This window comes from Saccopteryx bilineata, chromosome 1 (assembly GCF_036850765.1).
Source record: "Saccopteryx bilineata isolate mSacBil1 chromosome 1, mSacBil1_pri_phased_curated, whole genome shotgun sequence".
Lineage (NCBI taxonomy): Eukaryota > Metazoa > Chordata > Mammalia > Chiroptera > Emballonuridae > Saccopteryx > Saccopteryx bilineata.
Window position 1 is genome coordinate 108,448,450 of NC_089490.1, and position 26,797 is coordinate 108,475,246.

Genomic DNA, 26,797 nt, shown 5'->3' on the forward strand with positions numbered 1-26,797 from the left:
ACCATGAAAATTATAAACATAATGCACAATGATAAACATTTTCTTAAGTAAAATACATATCTAAATAATCATACATAATATAGCCATTAAATTAACTATGTAGATATTGGTGACTTAAAAAAATTCTATAATCATTCAGGCTCTGTGTGTGTGTGTGTGTGTGTGTATGTGTGTGTGTGTAATGTGGGACATCATCAATCACAATGGATTTTCCAGCAAGACAAATTGTAAGTATAAACATTGATATTTCAGATCCAACAGGTCATAAACCAGATAGTTTTATTAAAAGATTTACCCTAAGAACACTCTGATGCCTATTTCTGACAGCCTACCCACACCCACATTCATCAACTACCATGTCTTTACAATGTTGCAGAATGACATTGTCATCATTGTCCTGGTACAGCATGAAAATAGGGGACAGCTTGGTGGGAACACAGACAGCCTGGGGGGTCGCTGGGTCAGCTGCATGCATCAGTGCTTGCATGAAAGCATAATTGGAGCTGTTGAGGGAAGTGGTCAGTGAGAAAGGACAATCTCCATGGCAGTAATTTGCCATGAACCCTTCAGGGCAATCATCCATTTGTGCCAGCCCAGGTCCCTGAAGTTGATAAATAGCTGGTGATGATGGCAGAGGGTGTTGCAAGAAGCATTAGAGGCAGAGATGGCTGCCCTCCTTTTTCAGGAAGAATGGTGGCACTGCTCAGGGTTGAGGGTCACCACCAGCAGGGAAGCATGAAGAGAACATGTCAGTCTGGCACAGGTGTCTTCAAGCTGAAAATTCACCCCAGAGTCTCTGTGTCCTTTGACCAGTATGCCTAGGAGCAAACCTAAGTTCTTCTGAGGGTTATTATTCCATTCTTTTGCCACATTCAGTAGGTTGAAGGGAAGGACATTTTGGGGCCATGGTATTGACTGCAATACAAACATTTTACTTGGCTTAGGAATGGACTGGCCCCATATCTGAGGCTTGTGAACCAGGGACAAAGCCAATTCCAGTTCTAGTCCCAGGTTATAGTAAGTGTTGGGCCCCAGCTCCAGACCCAGCTGGGCCATTGTTAACTCCTCCTTGTCTTTAACTGTAGACAGGTTGAAGTAGAGGACCTTCTGTAGGCAAGAGGAGGCTTGGGGAGGGTTCTTGGAGTAAAGAAGGAAACCTAGATGGAACAGAGAGATGTGAATGTCACCATCATATATTTTACTTTATGTCCACCTATAACATAAATGTCAAACGTTATATGTATTGATATATCACATATGCGAAGTAAGGGCAGAAAATAATCAGTTATACTCAAACTCTATTACATGGGAGATTTATTTTTTTTACTCCTCCTTTTTTAACTAAATATTTTTTTTTAGAAAACTTTTTACTTATTAATTTTTGAAAGAGAGAAAGGTGGCAGGTTGGGGCTGAGGAGAGAAACATCAATTTGCTGCTCCACCAATTTATACATTCACTGGTTGACTCTTGTATGTGCCCTGACTGGGTGGATTGGGACAATGCTCCAATCAACTGAGTTAACTGGCCAGGGCCTGATACATTTTTAACTATAGTTGACATAGAATATATTAATTTCAGGTGCACAATATAGTTATTAGACATTTATACCTTATGAAGTGATCACCATAAGTCTAACCCATCAGGAATCACACATAGTTATTATAATATTATTGACTATATTACTTATGCTGTATATTACATTCTCAGGACTAATTTTTTTAAAGATTTTATTTATTGATTTTAGAGAGAGGAGAGAGAAAGAAGAGAAAGGCTAGGGGAAGGAGCAGGAAGCATCAACTTGTAGTTGCTTTCTTTATGTGCCTTGACCAGGTAAGCCCTGGGTTTCGAACCACCAACCTCAGCATTCCAGGTTGACACTTTATCTACTGCGCCACCACAGCTCAGGATCCCAGGACTTTTAAATTTTATAACTAGCAGTTTGTACTTCTTAATGCCCTTAAAAATGTGGAATGCTTCTCAAATTTACATGTCATTCTTACAGAGGGGCCATGCTAATCTTCTCTGTGTCATTTTAATTTTTAGTATAAATGCTAACAAAGTAAGCACAAGGCCAGAGGTTCTTATCCTCACATGTGCAAATCCCCATGGGGTCCTGTATGGTTCATGATAATAGATGGAAAAAAGAATTATATCATCATTTTTACTAAACTCTAAATAAAATTTAGCATTTCTTTCAATTTTGAAAATAGTCAACAAATCCTCAAAATATTACCAGGGCCTATGACAGTATTACCAATAGAAAACATAGATATGTTCAGACATTAAGTTGTTGCAAATATCTTAAAATAACACAAACACTACTTTGAAGTATGGTAGTTAGAATCCCTTCTATAGGTCCTAATATTTGTTACATTAATAAAGCATCATATATGTTATTATATACACATTTGTTTTTATTTCTTTATTTTATTTATTTATTTTAGAGAGAGGAGACAGAGAAAGAGAGAGAGAGAGAGAGAGAGAGAGAGAAGGGGGAGGAGCAGGAAGCATTAACTCCCATATATGCCTTGACCAGGCAAGCCTGGGGTTTTGAACTGGTGACCTCAGCATTCCAGGTTGACGCTTTATCCACTGTGCCACCGCAGGTCAGGCCCACATTTGTTTTAAAAAGATTTTTATATTGGGGTGGTGAACACACAATACGGTATACTAATGATGTATTATAGAATTGTACACCTGAAACCTATATAATTTTATTAATTAATGTCACCCCAATAAATTCAATTAATAAATATTTTTATAAATGTATTCCAATATTTATTAAAATTTTTTTTAGATTTTATTTATTCATTTTAGAGAAGAGGGAGAGAGAGAGAGAGAGAGAAAAGAGGAGGAAAAGCAGAAAGCATCAACTCTCATATGTGCTTTGACCAGGCAAGCCCAGAGTTTTGAACCGGCAACCTCAGCATTCCAGGTCAACGTTTTATCCACTGTGCCACCACAGGTCAGGCTGTATTCAATATTTAATTGATCTCTTTTGAAATTCTAAATATTTTATTTGAGACATGTAAACCATTGTTCTGAGAAGGAGTCCATTGGTTTCAACTGAACTGCTAAAGGGACCCACGGCAAAAAATGTTTAAGAATCCCTTTAGGGTCTGGCCTGTGGTGGTGCAGTGAATAGATCATCGACCTGGAACACTGAGGTCACCATTTCTAAACCCTGGGCTTGCCAGGTCAAGGCACATACGACAAGCAACCAATGAACAACTAAAGTGAAGCAACTATGAGTTGATACTTCTTGTTCTCTTCCCCTCCTATGTAAAATTAATAAATAAAATCTTTAAAAAAATGTCCTAGGCTCAGGTGTTGCTGTATAAAATCTAACCACTTAGAATAATTTCAAAACAAAGTCCTGTCATCTAGCTAAGATTGGCCCTCCAGAAATTCTTTATGATTTATCTTTAATTTTTATCTAAAGTCCACAGTTGTCAATGTCAGCAGTGTCTAATCCTATATGTCTGAAGACTTTGTCTTCCATATCACTGAATATTGAGGTGCAATATGATTCTTCCATTTCTCCTTATGGTCCCCCTTCTCTGTACCTTTTGAGGTTGTAGAAGTATTTTTCCAGGGAAGGGTATAGGGGGAAGGGTCTAAAAAGGGACAAATATAAGGTAACAGAAGGTGATTTAACTTTGGGTGGAGGGTATACAACATAATCAACAGTTCAATTGCTGTGCAAATGTTTACCTGAAACCTATGTACTCTTATTAATCAATGTCACCCTGTTAAATTTAATTTTCTAAATAATAAAATAAAAAGTATCTTTCCTATTTTCAAAGCTAACTTCTCTGCCTGGATTTTCTTTTTTTAAATAAATTAATTATTTATTTTACTGAGGGGGGAGAGAGAGAGAAGCAGGAAAGAAGCAGGAAGCATCATCTCCCATATGTGCCTTGATGAGGCAAGCCTGGAGCTTTGAACTGGCGACCTCAGCGTTCCAGGTTTATCCACTGTGCCACCACAGGTCAGGCTCTGCCTGGATTTTCAAACCTCACATAATCCTCAAGGAAAAGGCCTGACAGAGTATATTTTTACCTTTATTATTATTATTATTATTTTACTTTTTTGCATCATCTACTTCTCCCTCCTCTCAAATAACATTTTTGGTCTGATGCCAGCATTTTATTTGGTTGAGTGGCTCCACCTTAAGTAAGGATATTCTAAGGTCATTCAGTTTTTGTGGAAAAATTACAACAGAAATCCAAACATTCTAACCATCCCACCATAATGCCTCTTCACTCTCCAGTCTCATTTAAAAATAACAAAATTGGCTCTGGCCAGCTGGCTCAATAGATAGAGCATCTGACTGGTGTTTGGACTTCCTGGGGTCGATCCCCAGTCAGGGTACACATGAGAAGTGACCATCTGATTCTCTTCCTCTCGTCTCCCCCTTCACTCTCTCTTCCCCTCTTACAGCCAGTGTTCAATGGGTTCAAGCATTGGCACCGGGCACTGAGGATAGCTCGGCTGGTCTGAGCACTGGCCCTAGATAGACAAAGGTTGTTGGATGGATCCCTATTGAGGTGCATGTGGGAATCTGTTTCTCTATCTCCCCTCTTTTCACTTAAAAAATAAAAGTTAAAAAGCATTTAAAATTATTCAATTTTCTCCTCAAGTTCAATATGTCATCTCTTCCTTTCTCTTCATTGACCATCGTTTTTTCCCATTGGCCATTTTTGTTCACTGACCATTGTTTTTCACTGACCCGCTTTTAAAAAGACCAGTCTGTGTTTGCTGTCTCTACTTCTCATTCATACCCTTTGGCTTTTTCCAACACTTTTACCCTTAACAACTCCACTGAAACATCTTTAAAGGTTGTTAACTGTTAGATGCAGGGGTGTCTTCATAATACTTATCCTCTTCAACCTCTCTGAACAGTTAGTTGATCTCCCCTGTTTATGGCTCTAATTCTAATATATATATTGGTCTCTCTTTTTACACATATCACTAAATCACATTCCTTAAGCATGAAAAAAACCCCCCCAAAATCCAACAGTCAGATGAAAAAGGTGGACATACTTGAAAAAATAAAAAGAAAAAAAACTTATATATTCAAAAGACACCTTTAAAAAATTAATAACACAAAGAACAATAATACTTGCAATATAAATGATGAATTAGAACTCATGACTATAAAGAGCTTTTTTAATGATTAAAAGACAATACAAATTGTTAAGAAAAATAAAGCCTGACCTGTGGTGGCTCAGTGGATAAAGTGTTTACCTGGAACACTGAGGTTGCCGTTTTGAAAACCTGGACTTGCCTGGCCAAGGCACATATGGGAGTTGATGCTTCCTGTTCCTCCCCCTTTTCTCTCTTTTTCTCTCTCAGTCTCTTTCTCTAAAAATGAATAAATAAAATCTTTAAAAAAATTTAAAAAAGAAAAGAATCTCCTTTAAAAGAAAAAAGAAAAATGAAAAATCCTCAATAGAAAAAAGAGTTTAATTTCTATATAGGCAACTATGGAAAAAAATAAAAATAAATGATTCATTATTCATTTCAAAAGGCATCATCTGCCTTGGCTGTACAGCTCAGTTGGTTAGAGCATTATCCCAATATGCCAAGGTTTCAGGTTCAATCCCTGGTCAGGGAACATGCAAGAATCAACCAATGAATGCATAAATAAGTGGAACAACAAATTGATCTTTCTCTCTCCCTTCTTTTCTCTTTAAAAAAGAAATTAATCTATAAAAATTAAAAATCAACAACAAGGCATCATTTCACCTCATTAAAAATTAAAATTAAAACAATGAGATTATGTTTTACTCTTAGATTAACAAAAATTAAAAGCTAAAGTGTTGTTACCTAGTGGGCATAAAGTGTGGCATGGATAGGTACATTGTTATGTATTAGGCTGAAATAGTACAGCCTGACTAGGCAGTAGTGCAGTGGATAGAGCATTGGTCTGGGATGCTGAGGACTCAGGTGGTTAAAAACCCCAAGGTAACTGGCTTGAGTGTGAGCTCACTAGCTTGAGAGTGGGGTCTCTGGCTTGAGTGTGGGATCATAGACATGACCCCATGGTTGCTGACTTGAGCTCAAAGGTCACTGGTTTGAACCCAGGGTCGCTGGCTTGAGCAAGGGATCACTCACTCTACTGTAGCCCCCCCCCCCCCATCAAGGCACATATGAGAAAGCAATCAGTGAACAACAAAGGAACCATGACAAAGAATTGATGCTTCTCATCTCTCTCCCTTTCTGTCTGTCTGTCCCTCTCTCTTTCTCCTTATCTTTCTCTCTCTCACACTAAAAAAAAAAAAAAAAAAAGAATGAAATAGTACAATGAAATATTTTTGCTACATAGCAATGAGAATGAACTGCAAATATACACAGCATGGATAAATCTCACAAATACACCACTGAGTGAAAGAAACCAGACACAAAAAAGGATAGAGTCAACATTTCCATTTAAATAAAATTCAAAAACAGGCAAAACAAAAATGTAATGTTAGATGTCAGGATAGAAATTATCCTTGTAGAGGAATTGTAAATAACCAGATGAATCCATGAAAAATTCCTTGGGGTGCTAATAATATTCTATTTCTTGATCTGGGTGTGGGTTTTCTCTGAAAATTCATTGAGCTGGTCTTCATGATTAAAGCATTTTTCTGATTGGATGTTATACTTAAGGTGACCGATCATCCTCCTTTAGGGAGGACAGTCCTCTTTTTGTAAGTTATGTCCTCCCTCAAAAAGTGTTCTCCTACATGTCCTCCTTTTTGATATTGGAAGACTAATCTGTAAATGTCCATATTTAGTCGATGAAGAGTTGATCCATTGTATGTGATGTGATGTATTTGTATTTGACATGACAATTTGTCAAAGATCAGTACAGTGCAGCAAGATGCGATTATGAGATGCATGCACTCAGGGAGACCTTGAGAGTGCTTGTGATATACCAAACATGCAAATGGCTTTGTGTACCTCTTACTGAAACACTACATGACACATATGACATTGCAGACTCACAATTATTTCTTTCTCAGTGAATATTAAATCATAGACAGGTTAGCACAATTTATGTTTTATTAATTCATTATCTATTTAATAATTTCCAAATATGTATAATTTTATTTACAAGTATTTTCCCAAAATTTGAGTTTTAGAGTGGAAATCTAACCTCAAACCATATCTATTAATAATGCATTTTGATTAAATAGTTGCATAAAACAGACGCTTTTTAATTAGAAAATGGTAAATACACCCGAATATCATTCCAAATTAGTGGTTTTGTTTGATATTTAGTTTTACTAAATGAGTACTTTTTTCTTACAATTATTAAAAATTAATAGACATATAAGCATCATTACAATATAAAATATTACAAATGTTTTTATTATGCATTTATCATATTATAGTGTATTGTTGTAAGGTTGGCGGTTAATGGGGAAAGTTCAGGCCTGGGAACTTTGGCTAGGACTGCCCACAACCAAGTGCGCCAAAAGAAACTTCCCAGGAACCCTTTGGAAAAAAGTGACTGTTTGCCAGCCAGTGAGATTTCACCACGTCATATTAGCTCGACTACCCTAGGGACCCTTTAAATATTTCCCACATGGGTCACCACTTGTGACTTCCTTGGCCTCCATCTTTCCTTGAGGCCAGGGAACCTCATCAGGCGGGATGCGTGCTCTGTACTCAATAAAGCCTTTTATTATTCCACACTTCGTGGCTCCGGCCCCTTCCTTCTTTCTCGGGGGGGAAAAATACCTTACAATTGTTGCAATGAATAAAATGTTTCTTTTATTTATGATATTTTCTTCAATTAATTTTTGTCCTCTTTTTCATTGTAAAAATGTTGGTCACTTTATACTACAGCAAGGTCTTATTTTTAAAAAGATTGCTATCAATTGTGGAGATGTGAGAATTCTCTTATACTAATGGTGGGCTTAAAATTTTGAGGGATGTTTGTTATATATTGAAAGTATAAAAGTACCTGTTTCTTTAAAAAATTTTTTTTTTGTGTACCAGAGACAGAGAGAGTCAGAGAGAGGGACAGACAGAGACAGAGAGGCAGCAGGAAGGGAGAGAGATGAGAAGCATCAATTCTTCCTTGTGGCACCTTAGTTGTTCATTGATTGATTTCTCTCACATGTGTCTTGACCAGGGGGCTACAGCAGATCATGTGACCCCTTGCTTGAGTCAGTGACCTTGGGCTCAAGCTGGTGAGCTTTGCTCAAACCAGATGAGCCCACACTCAAGCTGGCGACCTTGGGGTCTCGAACCTGGGTCTTCTGCATCTCACTCTGACACTCTATCCAGTGCACCACCACCTGGTCAGGCTGTACCTATTTCTTGATCCAACAATCCCATTCTCAGAATTTATCCTAGGGAAATAATAGAAAAAGTGCATACACACACACACACAAATGGATATAAAACTGCATTATTTATTACATGTCTGTTGGGCAAATGAGTGTGTAAAATATGTATTTTTTTAGTTTGCTCACTTATTGTTAATAAATGGCACTGGGCAGCCACGTGTATTGTATGCCTGCTTTCAGAGCAAGGCAGATTGCATTCCTGCTTGGGATAGACCATTGTTTTGCTAATGTTTGCTGGAGGAGGGGTCTTTGTGGGCCCAGGCAGTTTTACAGGAAGAGCAGAGAGAATGCAGAGTGCTGAAGAAGAAATCAAGTTTTGCAGGAGAGAAAAGGGATGCAGATATGGAACCAGAGCTGAGGGGCTTTGGGAGCTTTGCTGAGACTGGTGGGGGCCTTTGATTCTAGGAGGAACTGGAGAAGATTCTCCTGGTTGTGGAACCAGAGAATGACTCAGGGCTTTGGAGCCCTGAATGAAAGTGTTTTTCCTGTGTGTTTGCTCGTCAGCAGGTGTGAGGCTTTAATAAAGGAATGGTCCACCATTTTTTGGCTCCATTGTTTCTTTACCATCTGTTCAAATTCAATGAGAACCTGCATGGCCGTGATGGCAGTGGCCACATCCCCTTTTCAATCTTTTGTTTCAAATTCCTAATATTTTATCTCAATTTTTGACATTAGAATTCTACAACACTTGCGTTCTATGAGATCGAGTGCTGCTTCTTGGGGCCAATAAATAAAAGCTAATTGAAACAGAAAGACATTCAAATTATATAGTTAGCTTATGAAATGAGGATGACGACAGAGAAAAGATAGAGATTTGGAGACACTAGGACAATTGGGATCATGGAAAACATATTCTGGGGCAGTTAAGCATTATCCTGCCCTGTTGTCCTGGCAGAGGGAATTGGGGGGTTGATACCAGGGCTGAGGCCCTGTCAGCATTTCTGAGGAGCACAGAGGCTGCTGAAAGAAGACAAAGTAAATAAGAACTTCACTGCTCACAAAAATTCGGGGATATTTAATAGCTTCATATTCATTTTGAAATATCCCCTAAATTTTGTAAGCAGTATATTAGGGTGAACTGCACCATGTGGACATCATCTGCCCCTCTCAAATCAGATACCCACTCTAACAAGTGAACAATGAGCTTGTCAATATCAGAAACGTTCAATCCAAGAGAATTTTTTTAAAGAGTTTATATGATGTGCCCTGGCCAGGTAGCTCGGTTAGTTAGAGCCTTGTTCCAAAGTTCAGAGGTTGCCAGTTCAATCCCTAGCCAGGGCACATACAGGATTAGATTGGTGTTTCCTTCTCTAAAATAAAAAGTTTACAGTATAGGGAATATAGTCAATAATATTGTAATAACTAACTAGGGGGTCAAGTGGTTACTGGAAAGATGGGGGAACACTTTGCAAAGTATATGATTGTCTAGTCACTGTGCTATACACCTGAAAGCAACACAAAATAATACTGAAAGCAGACTGTAATTAAAAAAAATTTTTTTTGAGAGAGATGAGAAGCATCAACTAGTAGTTGCGCCACTTTAGTTGTTCATTGATTGCTCTTCATACGTATTTTGACCAAGGGGCTCAAGCCAGCGACTTTGGGATCATGTCGATGATCCTACACTCAAGCCAGTGACCTTGCTCTTAAGCTGATGAGCCTGCACTCAAGCCAGCAACCTCAGGGTTTTGAACTTGGAACCCAGCATTCCAGGTCAATGCTCTATCCACTATACCACCATTTTTTCAGGCTGTAATTTTAAGTTTTTTTTTAATAAATTAACTTAAAATGGTAAAATAAAAAGTTTATTTGAGCCAAACTGACACTGTATGTCAGAAAGCAAGCTCTCGGATGCTCCAGAGAATAACAGTTTTGCAGCTTCTTTCATTCCTTTGAAATAAGGAGGGAACCTAAGGAAGATGACATGGAGGTGGGAGAAAGCAAGGTGGGGACTGGATTACAGCATACTTAATATTGTGTGCTCTCTAGAGGGTTAATACCTCTTTGAGGGTATTTCAAAGGGGTGTTAATTTAGATGTACAAGAATAATAGGCAGGGCTGGATTAAAACCTTTCACTAAAGAAGTTATAGGTGGGTTCATGACTACCCACCACGACATGCCCAGTTAGCAATTTATGATTACCCCTGTTTTCATCAACTGGCTGAACTGGGGGTCACTCTCTAAAAGAAAAGCCAGTACAGAAGTGAGAATAACAACAGGCATAAAGGCACATGGCATTCCTTTGGTCCCCGGGCTGGATTCCCAGAGCCACTTCCGCAGAGCCCCAACACCATTACTGTCCCTTTTGTGGAGCCCTATAAATAACTGAAGAAACAAGTCTTTCCTGAAACCTCATGCTTAAGCCGACCAGGGAATGCTGACACTATTTGCTACTCTGTTCTGATAAACCTAATCGACTAGTCAACCAGCTAGTGTTTGGCTCCAGCCAGCTTGACTCAAACCGCTACCTGGGGAAACTGTCACCCACACTTCCCTCTTCCCATCAGGATCCCTCTTCCCATCAGAATCCTGTCCAGCAGCTGCTCTCCACCGGGCTGTCCTATTGTAAAGTCGTCGTTAAATGTTTCCACTAAGCTGTTAAATAATTCATAATAGAGGCGAGATTCCACCCTTAGAAGTAGAGTCTTCATTGTGGAATTCCAAGAACCAGGATGGATTCCCAGAAAGAACGTCAACTGTCGCGGAGGAGCGCGGCGGGGGCGGGGTGGAGGGATGCAAAGCGAGCAGCGGCGCTGCGGGGAGTGGCGTCTGTGTGCGGCAGCTCTGGCCTCAGCCTGTGCCCAGACGGGGCACCCTACTGCTCGCTGTAGCCTGCCTGGGTTCCATCGTCCCGCCCTCACGGCGGATGGCCTGGGCAGCCTGGGAGAAACGTCCCGCTGGAACAGCACCAGGGGCAGCAGACAGCGCGCCACAAGGGCACCCAGGGGGTGGGGTGGGCCCGCAGGGGCTGAAGGACTCAACCCCCCCCCCCCCCCCAGGACCACCCGGCCAGACGCTGTGGAGGGGATTTAAGTGATTCATTAACCTAGCGTCTGGGAGAATGTTCCAGAACAGCCGCTCTCCCCCTTCTCTTACCAGGCTTCACCTCTCTTTGAAATCCTTTTCACTACTGAACCCTGTATTTTGGATTGATAGTTGTTATCTGTTCCCACCACAATGTATGCTCCTTGGTTTTTGCCTGCGGCTCTCTTCGCCTGACTTGAAGCCAGCCAGGTATAGTGAAGATTTGTGATCCAGAGAAGGCACCTGGAGGGAAAGGTGGATAAGTCAGTTGTAGGGCCAGTAGCGGTAGCCATCATCACAGCCCTCTGGCCCATGCAGGTTCGTATTTGATTCAGACAGACAGTAATGAAACAACAGAGCCAAGAATTGGTGGACCATTACCTTTCATCCTAGCTTGCACCCAGCGGGCAAGAAATACACACAGTGGGAAAACACTTCTCTTCCATTCAGGGCTCCCAAAGCCACTGACTTATCCAAGTTTCCTAGAATTAAAGGTTTGTACCTCACCAGCCTATTCATCTCTGTTCCTCATCTCCCTCTCTCTGCCCAAACTCTGCACAAACTGGCTTCTCCTTCAGCACTCCACCATCTGCTTCTCTTCTCTAACACATGGCCTTTCTCTGCTCTCCTCCAGCATGGGCTCCCCTACCCCATTTTATAGTGTAGAAATCAAAACCTTTAATCCAATATACAAACAAGGAAGTCTCTATATAAAGTCACTCTTCTGAGGTTTAATGGGATTCCTCATGAGAACACCCCCCCCCCTCCCGCCACCATGCAACAACAGTCAAGGGTGTGGGGAAAAGCTTAGTTTTAAAACTAAGCCTTAGGCTATAAGGATCCTGCCTGCTTACAGCCTGTCCCCTAAACCTAATGCAAACTGTAAGTGAGCAAACACATACATTATATTTGCAAACTTATTTGACCCACATCAGTGGCTTTGGGAGCTCTGAATGGAAAGGGAAGTGTTTTCCCACCGTTTATATTTCTTGCCTGCTGGGTGCAAGCTAGGATTAAAGCTAATGGCCCACCAGTTCTTGGCTACATTGTTTAATAACCATCTGTCCGAATCAAATGTGAACCTGCACAGGCCAGGCGGCTCTGATGGTGGCCATGGCTACTGGCTTTACATTTTGCGTAGTCTCTGGCAGGGTTTGATGCAGATTGGAATGGAGCCACCACCACCTTTGAGTGGTGGAGTAGAGGACTGGCTGCTGTTATGGTTCCTCATGGCTGTCCTTTTGGGGGCCATAGTCTGGCTGACTTTTATAGCCAAGCGTAAGGAAACCTCTGTGGAAGAGGCTGCCCAGACCTGCAAATTGAGCAGTAGAAGGAGCTGGAGCAAGTGTGGGAGAAAGAGATGCCGACCCTGGAGCTGGAGCAAACACAGGAAGAGACTGACCAAGTGCGCGAGATTCTCTTGGAAGTGGAGCAGCCGCTAGACAAGGAATCACAGGTTCATGAGTTGCAGATTTCTCTGGATGTTGTGGAGAGCCAGCAGTGGTGGGAGGCCGGGGCGGAGGCCGGGACCAGGGCTGCAAGGCCAATGGAGCAGAAGGCAGTGACCTGGGGCTCAAGGCTGGCAGCGGGAGCTGATGTTTCCAGTTCCTCTTTGGAGGATGAGGAGAATCTGGCTGGAGTTGCAATCTGCAGTCTCCAGAAGATGAGAGCCCAGCAGCAAGGAGTACCTGCTATGCCCCTGGTAGGTTTGTGATTTTAGGACATAGGGTGAATGCCATCATGCTCTCCGGAGCAGAGATGGAAATGCTGACTGCCATTGCCATGTGCTCCTCCTTGGGACAGGGTAAGACCTACCAGGAAGGCAGAGATGAAGAGGGTGGCTGAGGCCTCATGTGCATGGACTGATTCCTGGACTATGACTGGAGCAGACACTGGCTCCATTGTTGGATGGACTTACGGATTTTGGACAACGAGAAGTTCCCTGATGGGGGTAGGGGGCAGCTTCTGTGGAGACCCTTCACCTGCCCTGGGAAGCTTTTCATATGGCTAGAAGGAAGTCCGAGAATATTTTGCGCTTTTGGCAACGTGCTCAGAGACTGGTGAAGTATATCTTTGTAATTGTTAAAGTTGTATGGTTTGTCATGTTGTAATTTGTATAATGCAGTGGTAGTAAACCTAGTCCCTACTGCCCACTAGTGGGCATTCCAGCTTTCATGGTGGGCAGTAGTGGAGCAACCAAAGTATAGATAAAAAGATAGATTTAACTATAGTAAGTTGTTTTATAAAAATTTATTCTGCCAAACTTAGCGAAAATCCAACATAAAGTACTTGGTAAGTAATTATTATTATATGCCTTAACTTGCTGTACTCTGCTTTATAAATTTTATAAAGTTACTTTCCTATTTTATAAATCACCATTACTGTGGAACTGGTGGGCGGCTAGACAATTTTACTACTAACAGAGATACAAAAGTGGGTGGTAGGTATAAAAAGGTTGACTACCCCTGGTGTAATGTGCTTAATTTCCTGGTGCAGGAATACCTGTGCTTTAGATTGTGAAGCGAGCAAAAGGGGTGGAATGTTGGTCAAATATGTTTGTAAATATGATATATATGTTTGCTTGCTTATAGTTTGCATTAGGTGTGGGGACGGGCTGTAAGCAGGCAGGGTAGTTATAGCCTAAGGCTTAGTTTTAAGACTAAGCTTTTTCCACACCCTTGACTGATTGCATGATGTGGGGTGGTGCACTCTCATGAGGAATTCCATTATGCCTCAGATAAGTGACTTTGTATCAGAGACTTCTTTATTTGTATATTGGATTATAGGTTTTGATTTCTACACTATAAAATGGGGGCAGACCAGGAGCTTGTTCTCTCTTGATTCCTGAGATTAGCATTAGAGGAGAGAGGAGAGAAAGGAGAGCAGAGAAAGGTCATGTGGAGGAGGCCAGGAGAAGTAGCCAAGATGGTGGAGTGCTGAGGGAGAAGCCAGTTTGTGCAGAGTTTATGCAGAGAGAAGGAGATGGGAAACAGAGGTGAATAAGGCTGGTAGGTAGAAACCTTTGATTCTAGGAAACTCTGATAAGTCAGTAGCTTTGTGAGCACTGAATGAGTGGGTTTTGGAGTCCAGTGTGTGTTTACTTGCCTGAGGGGTGCAAGCTAGGATTAAAGCTAATGGCCCACCAGTTCTTGGCTCCATTGTTTCATTACCGCCTGTCCTAACCAAACATGGGCCCAGTGGCTGTGATGGTAGCCATGGTTACTGGTCATACAATCTGGATTTCCCTTGTGGTCAAGAAAGGGGTTACCTGGTTTGTCTATGTCTTCCTAGAAATGTCCTGTTATAGTCATCTGGGAATACTCGGGTACAAGGTTGGGTATACTCTTTGGTAGGTCCTTGGAGGTCCAGTCACAGCTGTAGCTCTAAGTCTCTAGATCTGGACAGAATGGTGCCATTCAGGGCTTTCAAATTGTTTCAAGTAAGTCTGAAAACAACTTCAGCCCAGTTAGAGCTGACTTCCAATAAATGGTTGTTGGAACTAACCCAGAAATTAAATTTCTATCTCCTTTTAGCCTGGTAGGGAGAACTCAAGAGTTTAAATTTAGCTTGAGTAATGGTGGCTTTGGTTATGGTTAGTGGGCATAATGGTTAATGCAAGTAAAAGCTTTGTTCCAGAAATTAATTGGGATCCCTGAACAGCCTACATGGCTTAACAGACCGGTGAGCGATCCACATTTGTCAGGCATATAGGATTTACCAAGATCTTCAAGCAGCCCACCTTTGTGACCCAGGGAACTGTAAGCAAAGCCTTTGTACTCCAAGGACAGAATGCTTCTCCCTCTGACTATAATTCAGTTAACTTTCACTATGATCTGATTAGCTCTTCCTAGAAATTCCAAAACCCTTACCTAACCTTTTCTTCCCTTTAAAGAAAGGTTGGTTGAGGATAGGGCTTTGAGATTATTTGGGACCCTAACCTCTGTCTCCCCAGATTGCCAGCCATCTGAATAGACACTCATAAAAATTCAATCCCTGTCCTTCCTTTTTTGGATGAATCAGTGACAGGCAGCACAGACTTTGCTTTTTTCCAGTTTCCAGACTATCAAATAAATCTATCTGCCAGCTCACTTCAAGATAAAGGAATAGCCCTGGCTGGATAGCATAGTTGGGTGGAGTGTCTTCCCAATTGGGTTTGATCCCCAGTCAGGGCATATGCAGAAACAGATCCATTATTTCTCTCTCTCTCTCTCTAAAACAAATCAATAGAAAAATTTTAAGTTATTTGTATCTACTTTATAAAAAGTGCCAAATAGTTCTAGATTTGTTAAGACAAGCACTGTGCCAGCAGCTGTCTTCTGTTGCCCTCCCAATTTTCCTTTTTTTCCAGAAGCAGTATTTGTCTCTGCATTTCAAAACAGCAAGTTTACAATACATTTTTATGTTTATTTTTTGATATTAAGCCTTATTATTGATTTCCAACACAGAGATTTAGCTTTTTTCTCTCCCTTATCACATACTCACACTTTTCCAGTCCCATCATCCTTCTAATATGGTTATTTTCATTTTAGGTAGATCAATATTTCTGGTAAAGAATATTGAATGAAGAATTGGAATCCATCTTTTCCACTGAATGAGCTTTAGATGGCATCCTAAATATTCTGAAAGTTAGCAAAAAAAAAAAAAAAAGGTTCCGTTTGTCTATCTTTACTGACTCTAAGGATATTTATAAAATATCCTTATTTATATATCCCACCCTATTTATAAAACTGAACTTTTTATCAGTGTGAAGAGTGTTCTATCCGAGGAGACTCTTTCTATGTTGAAGGCAGCTGCTTTTTGTATGGCAGTAGCCACGGCCACCATCACAGCTGCCTGGCCCATGCACGTTCGCATTTGATTCAGACAGATGGTAATGAAACAATGGAGCTAAGAACTGGTGGGCCATCATCTTTATCCTAGCTTGCACCCAGTGGGTAAAGAAATACACACAGTGGGCCCTGACTGGTTGGCTCAGTGGTAGAGCGTCGGCCTGGCGTGAGGAAATCCCAGGTTCGATTCCCGGCCAGGGCACACAGGAGAAGCACCCATCTGCTTTTCCACCCCCCCCTCCTTCCTCTCTGTCTCTCTCTTCCCCTCCCACAGCCAAGGCTCCATTGGAGCAAAGTTTGCCTGACGCTGAGGATGGCTCCTTGGCCTCTGCCTCAGGCGCTAGAATGGCTCTGATTGCGGCTGAGCGATGCCCCAAGATAGGCAGAGCGTCGCCCCCTGGTGGGCGTGCCGGGTAGATCCCGGTCAGGTGCAGGCAAGAGTCTGTCTGACTGCCTCTCCATTTCCAACTTTGGAAAAATACAACAACAACAAAAATACACACAGTGGGAAAAAGGAAAGCCCTTTTTCATTCAGGGCTCCCACAGCCACTGACTTACCTGAGTTTTCCTAGGATAAAAGGTTTCTACCTCACCAGCTTTATTCACCTCTGTTCCCCATCTCCTTCTCTCTGCACAAACTCTGCACAAACTCCCTTCTCCTTCAGCACTCCACCATGTTGGCTGCTTCTCCTCTCCTCCACATGGCCTTTTTCTGCTCTTTTCCAGCATGGGCTCTTCCTAGAACATAATTACTCTTCCCTGGAACAACGAATGTGATCTCTTTTAAAACCTTTTGGCGTGAAAGCCCTCCCCCAACACATATTAATATAATCACACCTATCCCAAGAAGAAGGGCAACTAATATTATCACCTGGGTGATGGGCTTCTATGTGGGCAGCACCTTCTTTAACAAAGTGAGCATAATATATTTTATCTGCCCAGCACTTTTCTTCTGGCACTGGGGGTAGGTCAGGTGCTTTCTGCCCACACCTTGCGACAGTGAAGCGGCTCATGTGAACAGCTTCCTCATACCCTGGGAGCATGTCCACGGAGGAGGGCAGCTGGCCCAGGGAGCTGTGGGAGTGGGCCACCGCCAGGATTCTCCGCGCCGCAGGGCCAAACACTGACTGCAAGGCTGGTAGCACAAGGGAAGAAGGAATAGAGCTAAGGTAAATGTGACATCTTCAGAAACCACACTTACAACACACTGAATTTCCCTTTACTTTTGCCAAGCATCCAAACTCATTGTCAGCTCTCTGCCACCAATGTTATGAAAATCCTATGAACGTTGTTTAGAAACCAACTTCACTTCCTGCTAAAAGACCCTGTCTTCTGTGGTATCCACAAATAATGTAAATTGTGGTCCTGTATCTCACCCTTGTTAGATTTAGAGCCCTTTAGACCAACCCACTGATGTTGTAGACTCTTTAGAAATATTTACTTCTGCCTTATTTATCTTTTCTTAAAATGATTATGAGAACTGGAAGGTAGGAAAGGTGAACAACAGCACACCACATTGTTCTCTTTACAAAATAAATATCACCATATTTTCCCACCTGCTGTTCTGCTTGGTATTTACTCTTCAATTTTAGAAAATAATATAATCTAGAAAAGAGAACAGAAGAAAATAAAATGTCTTAAGATCATCAAAGGGATGCTGGGGCATGTACTCAGTGTATCAAGACTTGGAGAATAAAGAACTGAAAGCGCAAAGGACAAATTTCTCTAAATATATGAAAACTGTAGATAAAAAATATGTTTTTAAAAATTCCAAGGTATTTTTGAAAAAAGGGTATACTTAGAGCTTAAAATGATTTTATTAAAATAACTACTTATGAACTGGGCAATTCTGCTTAAAAAGAACATTACAACATTGTCCTCAACATTTTATCTCTTCCCTCACCCCATCATCAGTCAAGGGCAGTAGTTGTGAATACAGCGTTCAGGAGAGCCCGGTCACTTCATCTTCAGATTTCTCTGTGATTAAAACCAGTCTGAGTTCTGTAATCTTTAACATCCAATTCGTGTTTTTATACTGCTATAAAATCCTAATCGTTTGTTTAAATGTGGGTTCACTTTCCATGTATCATGTCAGTGTACTCACAAGTGATCGTGCTCTGGAGAGTGCTATCATGATCAAAAGCGATGACTGTCACTTCGTAGGGTGGCCGGTCCTCATCTTCCCGGTTTTGCCGGCGACTCAGACAGCAGCGGAAGCACACAGACGTCAGGCCACACAGGAGAAGCAGCGCACCGATTACTACCAGCAACCTGCAAGGAGCCCAGGGGGCAGCCAGAGCTCTGGGGTCCGCTGGCATTCCCAACTCTGGCGTAATCAGCCTTCCTTGTCTGCATTTTGATTCTTGTGTGAATATTTTATAGAGTAATTATAAGATTTTAATTTCAAGGCTTTCACTTTACATAGATACTTCCTTGTTTTGTCAGCAAGACTAAGTCAGTTGATTACAAAAGTTACCAAGAAATTCAATGTGGTTTGGAGGGGTTGCTTTTCACTTTCCTGAAGTAATCTCTATAGGCTATTTCTAGAGCTGATCTCAGAATGTGCACAGTAATCTGTCGAAGTTGGCCGAGATGGTATTGAAATAGGAAATCCTGGCATGTTGCCACATATGGTAGCCATAAAGTAAAGAAACCTCACTCCATGTGATGCCAGGTAAGTAGGCTGGCTGTCTCACACATTTTTCCTGCTGTCAAATATTTTAAAACTAAAAACCCTTAAAAAGCTCCTCTGAGAAAAATTAAGTCCCCTTTAAATGTCTTTGTGGGTATTGTAGCTGAAACTTACCAAATATACCAGAGATGTACCTCATCTGTCCTCAGGCAACTATGAATAAAAAATACTTTTTTTTTTTTTGCAATAAGAATATAGTCAATGACTGCTATGATTCCAGAATGAGAACAGTAAGTTACAACAATTACAATACCTTGTTATAATAAGAGCTTATCAGGTTATATTGACTTCAACACAACCAGCTGAATCTACTATGTAATAGGATACCTTAAATAGTTTTATACTATAGATGGCTTTGTATAAATTATTTTGAAAATCATTATTAGACTAAAGTTATGATAATGAAATAGTGTTAATAGAAAATGTAACCATGACCGTTGTAAACAATTACTATGAGAATTACCAAGAAAGAACTTTCAGTGCACAAAGAATAAGTTGGAAAATGAATGTAAAAGTTAAGGTTTTTATATATTTGAGGTCAATAAAATTTAAACATAAAAAACTTCAATTATAAGCATGCAAACAACACAACAAAGTTTGTAATTTGTTTTACAAGTTGTTGCAAAAGGAGCCACCATAACCATAAAAGCTCTCACCATAAAAAGGGCCCTAAATTTTCAGATCCAGATTCAAAATCGGTATACGTAACAGCTGAAGTCAAACAAAACAGGAGGACAATGTAGAAACCAACTTTATCATGATGTCAGCTAATTAAATATTCTGAATTAACTAAGACTGTTGTAATGTAACCAGCGAGTTCCACAAAGACACCAAGTCCAGATGAATTTTTGAGGAGTTTATTAATTAGCCAGCTAGCTACAAGGGGGCACAATCCCCAATCATGTAGGGCCTCATACAATTCTGAGCCTGCTTTTATACAAAATCAAGTACTGGTTGGGGTGGGTAAGGATGGGCTTGTGATCCCTTTGTCTAGAGGTATAGTTACTCTCATGACTTTAGGGTGAGTCTGAGTATAGGAATTCTTGATTAAGATACATAAGCATTGTTTTCTAAGGTCTTCAGATAAGTTCTATCTTCTTTGCTCTGTGTGGCAAGCGGCCCCAAGCACCCTTTCGTAGAATCCTAGGAATCAGCTAAACTCTGACTAGATGACCCAGTTGTACTTATAAGCCAGGAAGCTCCTGCATTCTTTCCTTTCTCCACAGAAAGGCCTGACTTTTCCTCTTTAAAATGGTGTTGCTAATGCTAAGTTTTACAGTTCTTTGGCACCTATCACAAGACAATTATACATTTCCTCTATTGGGATAAAAAATATAGATTACAGGAAAGAAGGAATATGGGATAAGCTCAGAAGTTGGAAGAAGAAGGGAAAAATGTTTGTTTGTCTTTAAAGATGAGTAAATTTAATAATACTTTCTGATATTTTGTTCTATTGAAATCCATGGAATGGGCCCTGGCCAGTTGCACAGTGGATAGAGCATCGATCAGCCTGGTTTATGGACGTCCTGGGTTTGATTCCTTGTCAGGGCACATAGGGGAGCAGCCACCTGCTTTTCCACTCTCTCCCCCTCTCCCACTTCCTCTCCTGCAGACAATGGCTCAGTTGGTTCGAGTGTGGCCCTGGGTACTGAGGATGGCTCCATTGGAGTGCATCAGGCTCATGCACTATATATAGCTCTATATGAAAGCATCAGCTCTAGACGGTGGATCTTGGTCTGGGTACATGTGGGAGTCTGCCTCACTATCTCCCTTCCTCTCTCTTTAAAGAAAAAAAAGAAGAAAAAAAAAATCCATTGAACTGCACTCTATAGCCTCTCTTTGGTTGTGCAGTTGTGGAACATACAGTGGGCCTTTTCACTGCACCACGAACCCTCCAGGTTTTCTCACATTTCCTATTTATTCAAAGTATCTTCTATTTCTACAACATTGCCATCCTGATCCCATTAAAAATGTCTCTTCCTGTGGTGATGCCTGAAACCTCAGAGAGAGTGTGCCAGTAACCAAGGCCATCACCATTCCCCTTGGGTGTAACATACTTGGCTATGGGGAAACTCTTCCCATCTAAATTTGTGTTTTCCTTCAGCCTGAGCAAGTTTTCTGTGTAAACTGTCCATGCTTTTTTTTTTTTTAACTCATTTACCTCCAAGAGGAATGAATATTTATCTTTTTTATCTTTATGTGCTCTGTATTTACATAAGAACTATTTGTGACAGGTTAGATTAAGGGGAAATTATCTCAAAGTAATACCTACATAAAGCCTGCAATAAATATTAAGATGCCTTAGAAAATTAAAAATGCTCTTTCAAATCTGTAATAGTTATGCACCTTTGGAAATCACCCAAATATATCTGCCTGTGACTAAGGCATTGAATCCAGTCTGTCTTGATGAGCCACTGAAAAACAAAAGTGAGAAAGTCTACTGCAAATGTCTATAACTGCAAACATTGAGATGAAGTCTGCTGCTTTGTTGGCTTTGGAAAAATGCTGTCAGCAGTGTTATTCTGAGTATTTAGGATGACACAAATGTATGTCTTTATTTTGGAATAACCCATTTGTGAGATAAGTGGGTTGATGCCCATTTAAGTAGAAAGAAGGGAAGTTAGAAACACTGATGACATCTTGACCTTGTTTTGTGTGTTGTTGTCTGTCTGCCTCTCCTTCTTCCCTGTTTGGACTCTCAGATACTTACTGTTCAGGACTGACACAGTTCTCCTCGCATCTTGCCTGAGGGAGCTGCAGGAAGGAGAAAAATAGTCTCAGACAGGGAAGTTGTCTGATCTGCTCTGCCCAGAAGCCTATCAGTCACCCCTTGTGACTGTGTTATGTTAGATCAGTTGGTGAGAGCAGGGTATTTAGGAGGACAAGGTCGTCCGGTCAGTCATGGTTAGGACTGCTTGTTTTCATCTAGCCCATGTTTATTCATTACGACACTTGAGGTAGGAGAACTTATAAGAGCAAATATCTAATCTTTCTTTCTTTCTTTCTTTCTTTCTTTCTTTCTTTCTTTCTTTCTTTCTTTCTTTCTCTCTCTCTCTCTTTCTCTCTTTTTCCTTCCTTCCTTCTTTTTTTTTGGAGGGGGGGATGGCTGAGCATTACTGCCTTTGTGAACGAGAGGCAACATTTATATGAATTTGTCCTAGAAATTGCCTGATTTTCCCCTCACAACGTTGTTACTGTCTTTCTAATTCCTTCCCACTGCAAACTGAATTCTGCTGCACTGCCCTTTCCATGTCCTTGGCACACCAATAACTAAGGTGACCAATCGTCCTCCTTTAGGGAGGACAGTCCTTCTTTTGTAAGTTCCACCCTCCTTTGAAAAGTGTCCTTCCTACATGTCCTTCTTTTTGATATTGGAAGACTGTTGGTCAAATAAGTTTGTAAATATGATATATATGTTTGCTCGCTGTAAAGCCAGTATCCATGGCCACTATCACAACAGCCTGGCCCATGCAGGTTCGCATTGGAATCGGACAGATGGTAATGAAACAACAGAGCCAAAAACTGGTGGGCCATTATCTTTAATCCTAGCTTGTACCTGGTGGGCAAGTAAAAACACACAGTGGGCTCCAAAACCCACTCATTCAGTGCTCACAAAGCCACTGACTTATCCGAGTTCTCCTAGAATCAGAGGTTTCTAGCTCACCAGACTTATTCACCTCTGTTCCTCATCTCCTTCCTTCTCCCTGCACAAACTCTGCACTAACTGGCTTTTCCTTCAACACTCCGCCATCTTGGCTGCTTTTCCTGGCCTCCTCCACGTGGCCTTTCTCTGCTCTCCTCTCTGCTCTCTCCTCTAAGGCTAATCTCAGGAACCGAGAGGGAAGCTCCTGGTCTGCCCCCATTTTATAGTGTAGAAATCAAAACCTTTTATCCAATATATAAAATAGGAAAGTCTCTGATACAAAGTCCACCCTACATCAAAAAGGGTGGGAAAGGCTTAGTCCTAAAACCAAGCCCCAGGCTACAAGGCTCCTGTCTACCCACAGCCTGCCCCCAATACACATTAATATAATTACTCCCATTCCAAACATAAGGGCAACTAATATCATCACCTGGGAGACAGTCTTCCATGTGGGCAGTGCCATCTCTAACAAAGTAAGCATAATATATTTTATCTGCCCAACACTTGCTTATAGTTTGCATTAGGTGTGGAGGACAGGCTGTAAGCAGGCAGGGTCATTATAGCCTAAAGCTTAGTCTTAAGACTAAGCCTTTCCCATCTGACCTGTGGTGGTGCAGTGGATACAGTGTCTACCTGGAATGCTGAGGTCGCCAGTTCGAAACCCTGGGCTAGCCTGGTCAAGGCACATATGGGAGTTGATGCTTCCTGCTCCTCCCCCTCTCACCCCCCCTAAAATGAAATAAAATCTTAAAAAAAAAAAAAAGACTAAGCCTTTCCCACCCTAAGTGACTTTGTATCAGAGACTTCCTTGTTTGTATATTGGAATAAAGGTTTTGATTTCTATACTATAAAGGGGAGCAGAGAACAGCCACATGGAGGAGAGGAGAGGCAGCCAACATGGCGGAGTGCTGAAGGAGAAGCCAGTTTGTGCAGAATTTGAGCAGAGAGAAGGAGATGGGAAACAGAAGTGAATAAGGCTGGTGAGGTAGAAACCTTTGATTCTAGGAAACTCGGATAAGTCAGTGGCTTTGGGAGCCCTGAATGGAAAGGGAAGTGTTTTCCCACTGTGTGTATTTCTTGCTCGCTGGGTGCAAGCTAGGATTAAAGCTAATGGCCCACCAGTTCTTGGCTCCATTGTTTCATTACCATCTGTCAGAATCAAATGTGAACCTGCATGGACCAGGTGGCTGTGATGGTGGCCATGGGTACTGGCTTTACAAAGACTAATCTGTAAATGTCCGTATTTGATGGATGCAGAGTCGATCCATTGCATGTGATGTAATGTATTTGTATCTAAATGAGTACTTTTTTCTTATAATTATTATTAAAAATTGATAGGCATATAAGCATAATTACAATATAAAATATACAAATGTTTATTATGCATTTATCATATTATAGTGTATTATTGTTGTGCTGAATAAAATGTTTCTTTTATTTACAATATTGTTTTCTTCAATTTATTTTTGTCCTCCTTTTCATTGTAAAAAAGTTGGTCACCTTACAATAACTCACATACAAGAGAAGGTGGGAGAAAGTTATTTATTGAATAGCTCTATATGCCAGTCAAATGGCTGAGAATTTTTACTATTTCATAACATTTCATCACAATAACTATACAGGTGGGTGTATTTAACCTTATTTTAAATAGATAAGGAACTAGGCATATGGGTTTAAGTAACATGACCAACTCCACACACACCTCTTGATTTGGCCATAATTCAAATGAAACTCAATATATATAATGAATTAATAGAACCAGGGACAAATCTGCTCCAACAACTCCTTGACATTATTATCAAGTCCCTTCAACTCTTTGTACAGGAAACCTTCCAATCCTTCTACCTTATATTTCAGTTGACTTTCTCCTTCTAAAACCTCTATGTAAACATTTTTCCAGAAACTTTCTTTCTTTCAATAACTTGAAAGACTTGCTATTTCAGGAAATCAACAATGAAGACCACAGAGGTCCTTGTTGGGCAGATAAAATATATTATGCTCACTTTGTTAAAGATGACGTTGCCCACATGAGACCGTCGCCCAGGTGATATTAATGTGTGTTGGGGATCATTGTAGCCTGGGGCTTGGTTTTGGGATTAAGCCTTTCCCACCCTTTTTGATGTGGGGTGGTACAATCCAATCATGCCTCAGAGAAGTGACTCTACTAGAGACATCCATATTTTGTATATTGGATTAGAGGTTGTGAAGCTACAATATAAAATGGGGGCAGAACAGAGTTTGTGCTCTTGGTTCCTGAGATTATCTTCAGAGGAGAGAGCAGAGCAGAGAACAGAAGGAGGCCACGTGGAGTAGGCCAGGAGAAGCAGCCAAGATGGCGGAGTGCTGAGTGAGATGCCAGTTTGTGTAGAGTTTGTATCTGGGAGAAGGAAGGAGATGGGGAACTGAGGAGAATAAGGCTGGTGAGCTAGAAACCTTTGATTCTAGGAAACTCGGATAAGTCAGTGGCTTTGTGAGCACTGAATGTGACTGGGTTTTGGAGCCCAGTGTGTGTTTTTACTTGCCTGCCGGGTGCAAGCTAGGATTAAAGATGAAGGCCCATCAGTTTTTGGCTCCATTGTTTCTTTACCGACTGTCCGAATGGAATGCGAACCTGCATGAGCCGGGTGGCTGCTCTGATGGTGGCCCTGGCCGTGGCTACTGGCTTTACAGGTCCTCTAAAAAGGAACAGAGATTTATACTTACTGGGATTTTATGGGTGAGGGGACACACATATACTCACGTTTCAAAAAAGGATTTTAGAAAAGGACTAAAAGCTGTTTTCTGCTAATAACACTTGAGAAACTCCTAGTTTGGTTTTAATGTAAAATAGCTGGCCACTAAGAATACAAAGTGTGTTTCTTCCACCCAGCCTTGGTACATTGTTTTTTGTTTTCTCCACTAAAGGCCAGAAACAGTATTCAGCAGATAAAATGCCTCTTTGAGGCCTGTTGCAAAGAGAACAGAAAATAGGAAAGAAAGGGAGGGAAAATCAAGGAAGTGAAGAGGAAGCAAAAAGAAATTCAAGAAAAAACTAAATGAATCCTCAGACATTAACTTATAGGAAGTGAAACAGCCCACTCCCTGCAAAGAGCCAGTTTCTCCATTTGCTCTCCTTCGTAATAGATCTCATAGCTGTGTAATCTTCCCTTTGACAGTTTTTCCAGAATCCTTCAGTCAAATGACTTCTTTCTCAGCCAATGAAATCTCAGGGGCTTCTGAATTTTAATGGGGAGAATTAAAAGATCCAAAATATTTTTAAAGAATTTTCCCTCTTTTAGCTTATATCTGGTTTGGAGAAGCCTATAAACTTTAAGAATAGTATCAAGGCTGACGAGGAAAACTCTGTTTAGGAAAATTACATAGCCAGTTTAGATAATTTACTTGGATATTTGTGGGATAGGGGATAAGAGGCTAAAAGAAGTACATCTATATCCATAAGTTACATTTCTAAATTGCCATAGTTATCCTCCTTGTATCTATGGTTGCTCTAATTTCTGTCCCGTTTCACTGCTGGTGTCATTCTTAACACCGCCACTATGTCACCCTATAATACTGAGGAAACATTCTAGTTATTCATTTCCCATCACCCCCTTGGTTCCATATATGTCTTTTCCCCTCATTCATTTTCTCTCAGGTTCTTCTGAGAGTTGATATATCTGAGAAACAAAAACAAAAGCTTTATTGCTTCATTTTCACAACTTACCTGGATGAAATACAGCAGGGCAAAGGTCAACACGGCGTGGGCTCTCACTCCCATCGGGCCCCTGCCTGGTTCTCCGGGATCAGGCACTGAGTGTTCGTTACCTCCTTTCCATGTTCTGTGCCTTGTCTGACTTCTTGACCTAGAGGGCTTAGGAGAACAACTTTTCTTAGCAATAGGTCACTGTTTCTTTTTCTCTCTTGTTCTCTTCTTATTACCTTGGGCTTTTATATTCTGTGGCCTTTCCCTTCCCTTTCATCTTGGCTTCTTTCTCTATTTCTATTTCTGGCTTTAGGATCTCCACATTTTCTTTCCTTCTACTATTAATTCTTTCTATATGTCTTTAACTTTTTCTCACTTCCCTCAAAAGGCAGACGTTCGAAGTGGGCACATCAGTCCTCTGAATTAGATACTTTTCTAGGCAGTGATGAGCAACTTGACTTAAAGGAGGATCAAAGGCAGACAGCTCTTCTCCATCTGAAAACAAGTAATACTCCTGGTTCTTCACCACAATACACCAGGGTGACTATTGAAGGTTGAAAGTCACCCTGACAAGTGC

General features: G+C 41.0%; 2 protein-coding genes, 1 non-coding gene and 1 pseudogene across 16 annotated transcripts in view; 1 reads left to right on the plus strand and 3 right to left on the minus strand.

The window, feature by feature from the left end:
• Positions 1–328: 328 nt before the first annotated feature.
• LOC136327128 (growth/differentiation factor 3-like) lies at positions 329–5,350 on the minus strand (annotated as a pseudogene).
• Positions 1,024–26,746, minus strand: LOC136327085 (transmembrane protein 52B-like). Of its 14 annotated transcripts, none has more exons than XR_010729557.1 (9): positions 26,242–26,746; positions 25,061–25,213; positions 21,606–21,649; positions 19,010–19,048; positions 18,308–18,474; positions 17,075–17,338; positions 11,447–11,617; positions 5,252–5,368; positions 1,072–1,157 (listed from the first exon to the last, which is right to left on the minus strand). XR_010729557.1 is itself a non-coding variant. In XM_066263936.1 (8 exons), the coding sequence occupies exons 1-7, from the start codon at positions 26,293–26,295 to the stop codon at positions 11,478–11,480; spliced, it is 861 nt and encodes a 286-aa protein (XP_066120033.1). In that variant the 5' UTR covers positions 26,296–26,746; the 3' UTR covers positions 1,024–1,157; positions 11,447–11,477. The 14 variants fall into 14 exon arrangements, 9 of the variants coding, with proteins under 9 accessions (XP_066120033.1, XP_066119987.1, XP_066120016.1 ...); XR_010729558.1 differs by lacking the exons at positions 1,072–1,157; positions 5,252–5,368 and adding exons at positions 15,857–15,993; positions 16,810–16,962 and having other exon boundaries at positions 11,485–11,617; XR_010729559.1 differs by lacking the exons at positions 1,072–1,157; positions 5,252–5,368; positions 11,447–11,617 and adding exons at positions 14,670–14,771; positions 15,857–15,993; positions 16,810–16,962.
• Positions 1,961–2,068, minus strand: LOC136321647 (U6 spliceosomal RNA). Its single transcript, XR_010728792.1, has one exon. It is a non-coding gene; the product is annotated as a U6 spliceosomal RNA (small nuclear RNA).
• The window catches only part of OLR1 (oxidized low density lipoprotein receptor 1), a 31,405-nt gene continuing 26,411 nt past the window's right edge, over positions 21,804–26,797 (plus strand). The window contains exon 1 of the mRNA XM_066264013.1: positions 21,804–21,852. The gene's annotated coding sequence lies outside the window, so the exon portion shown is untranslated. The remainder of the gene's footprint in view (positions 21,853–26,797) is intronic.

What these genes read in the sequence shown, in the direction of transcription:
- LOC136327085 (XM_066263890.1), bottom strand. Translation starts at nt 26,295, where the DNA reads ATGGGAGTGAGAGCCCACGCCGTGTTGACCTTTGCCCTGCTGTATTTC. An exon ending in AACTGTGTCAGTCCTGAACA is followed by an intron (nt 18,475 to 21,605) that starts GTAAGTATCTGA and finishes GGCTCCTTGCAG; the next exon opens with GTTGCTGGTAGTAATCGGTG. An exon ending in TCCGTGGACATGCTCCCAGG is followed by an intron (nt 11,618 to 17,235) that starts GTATGAGGAAGC and finishes CTTTCCCTCCAG; the next exon opens with GTGCCTTCTCTGGATCACAA.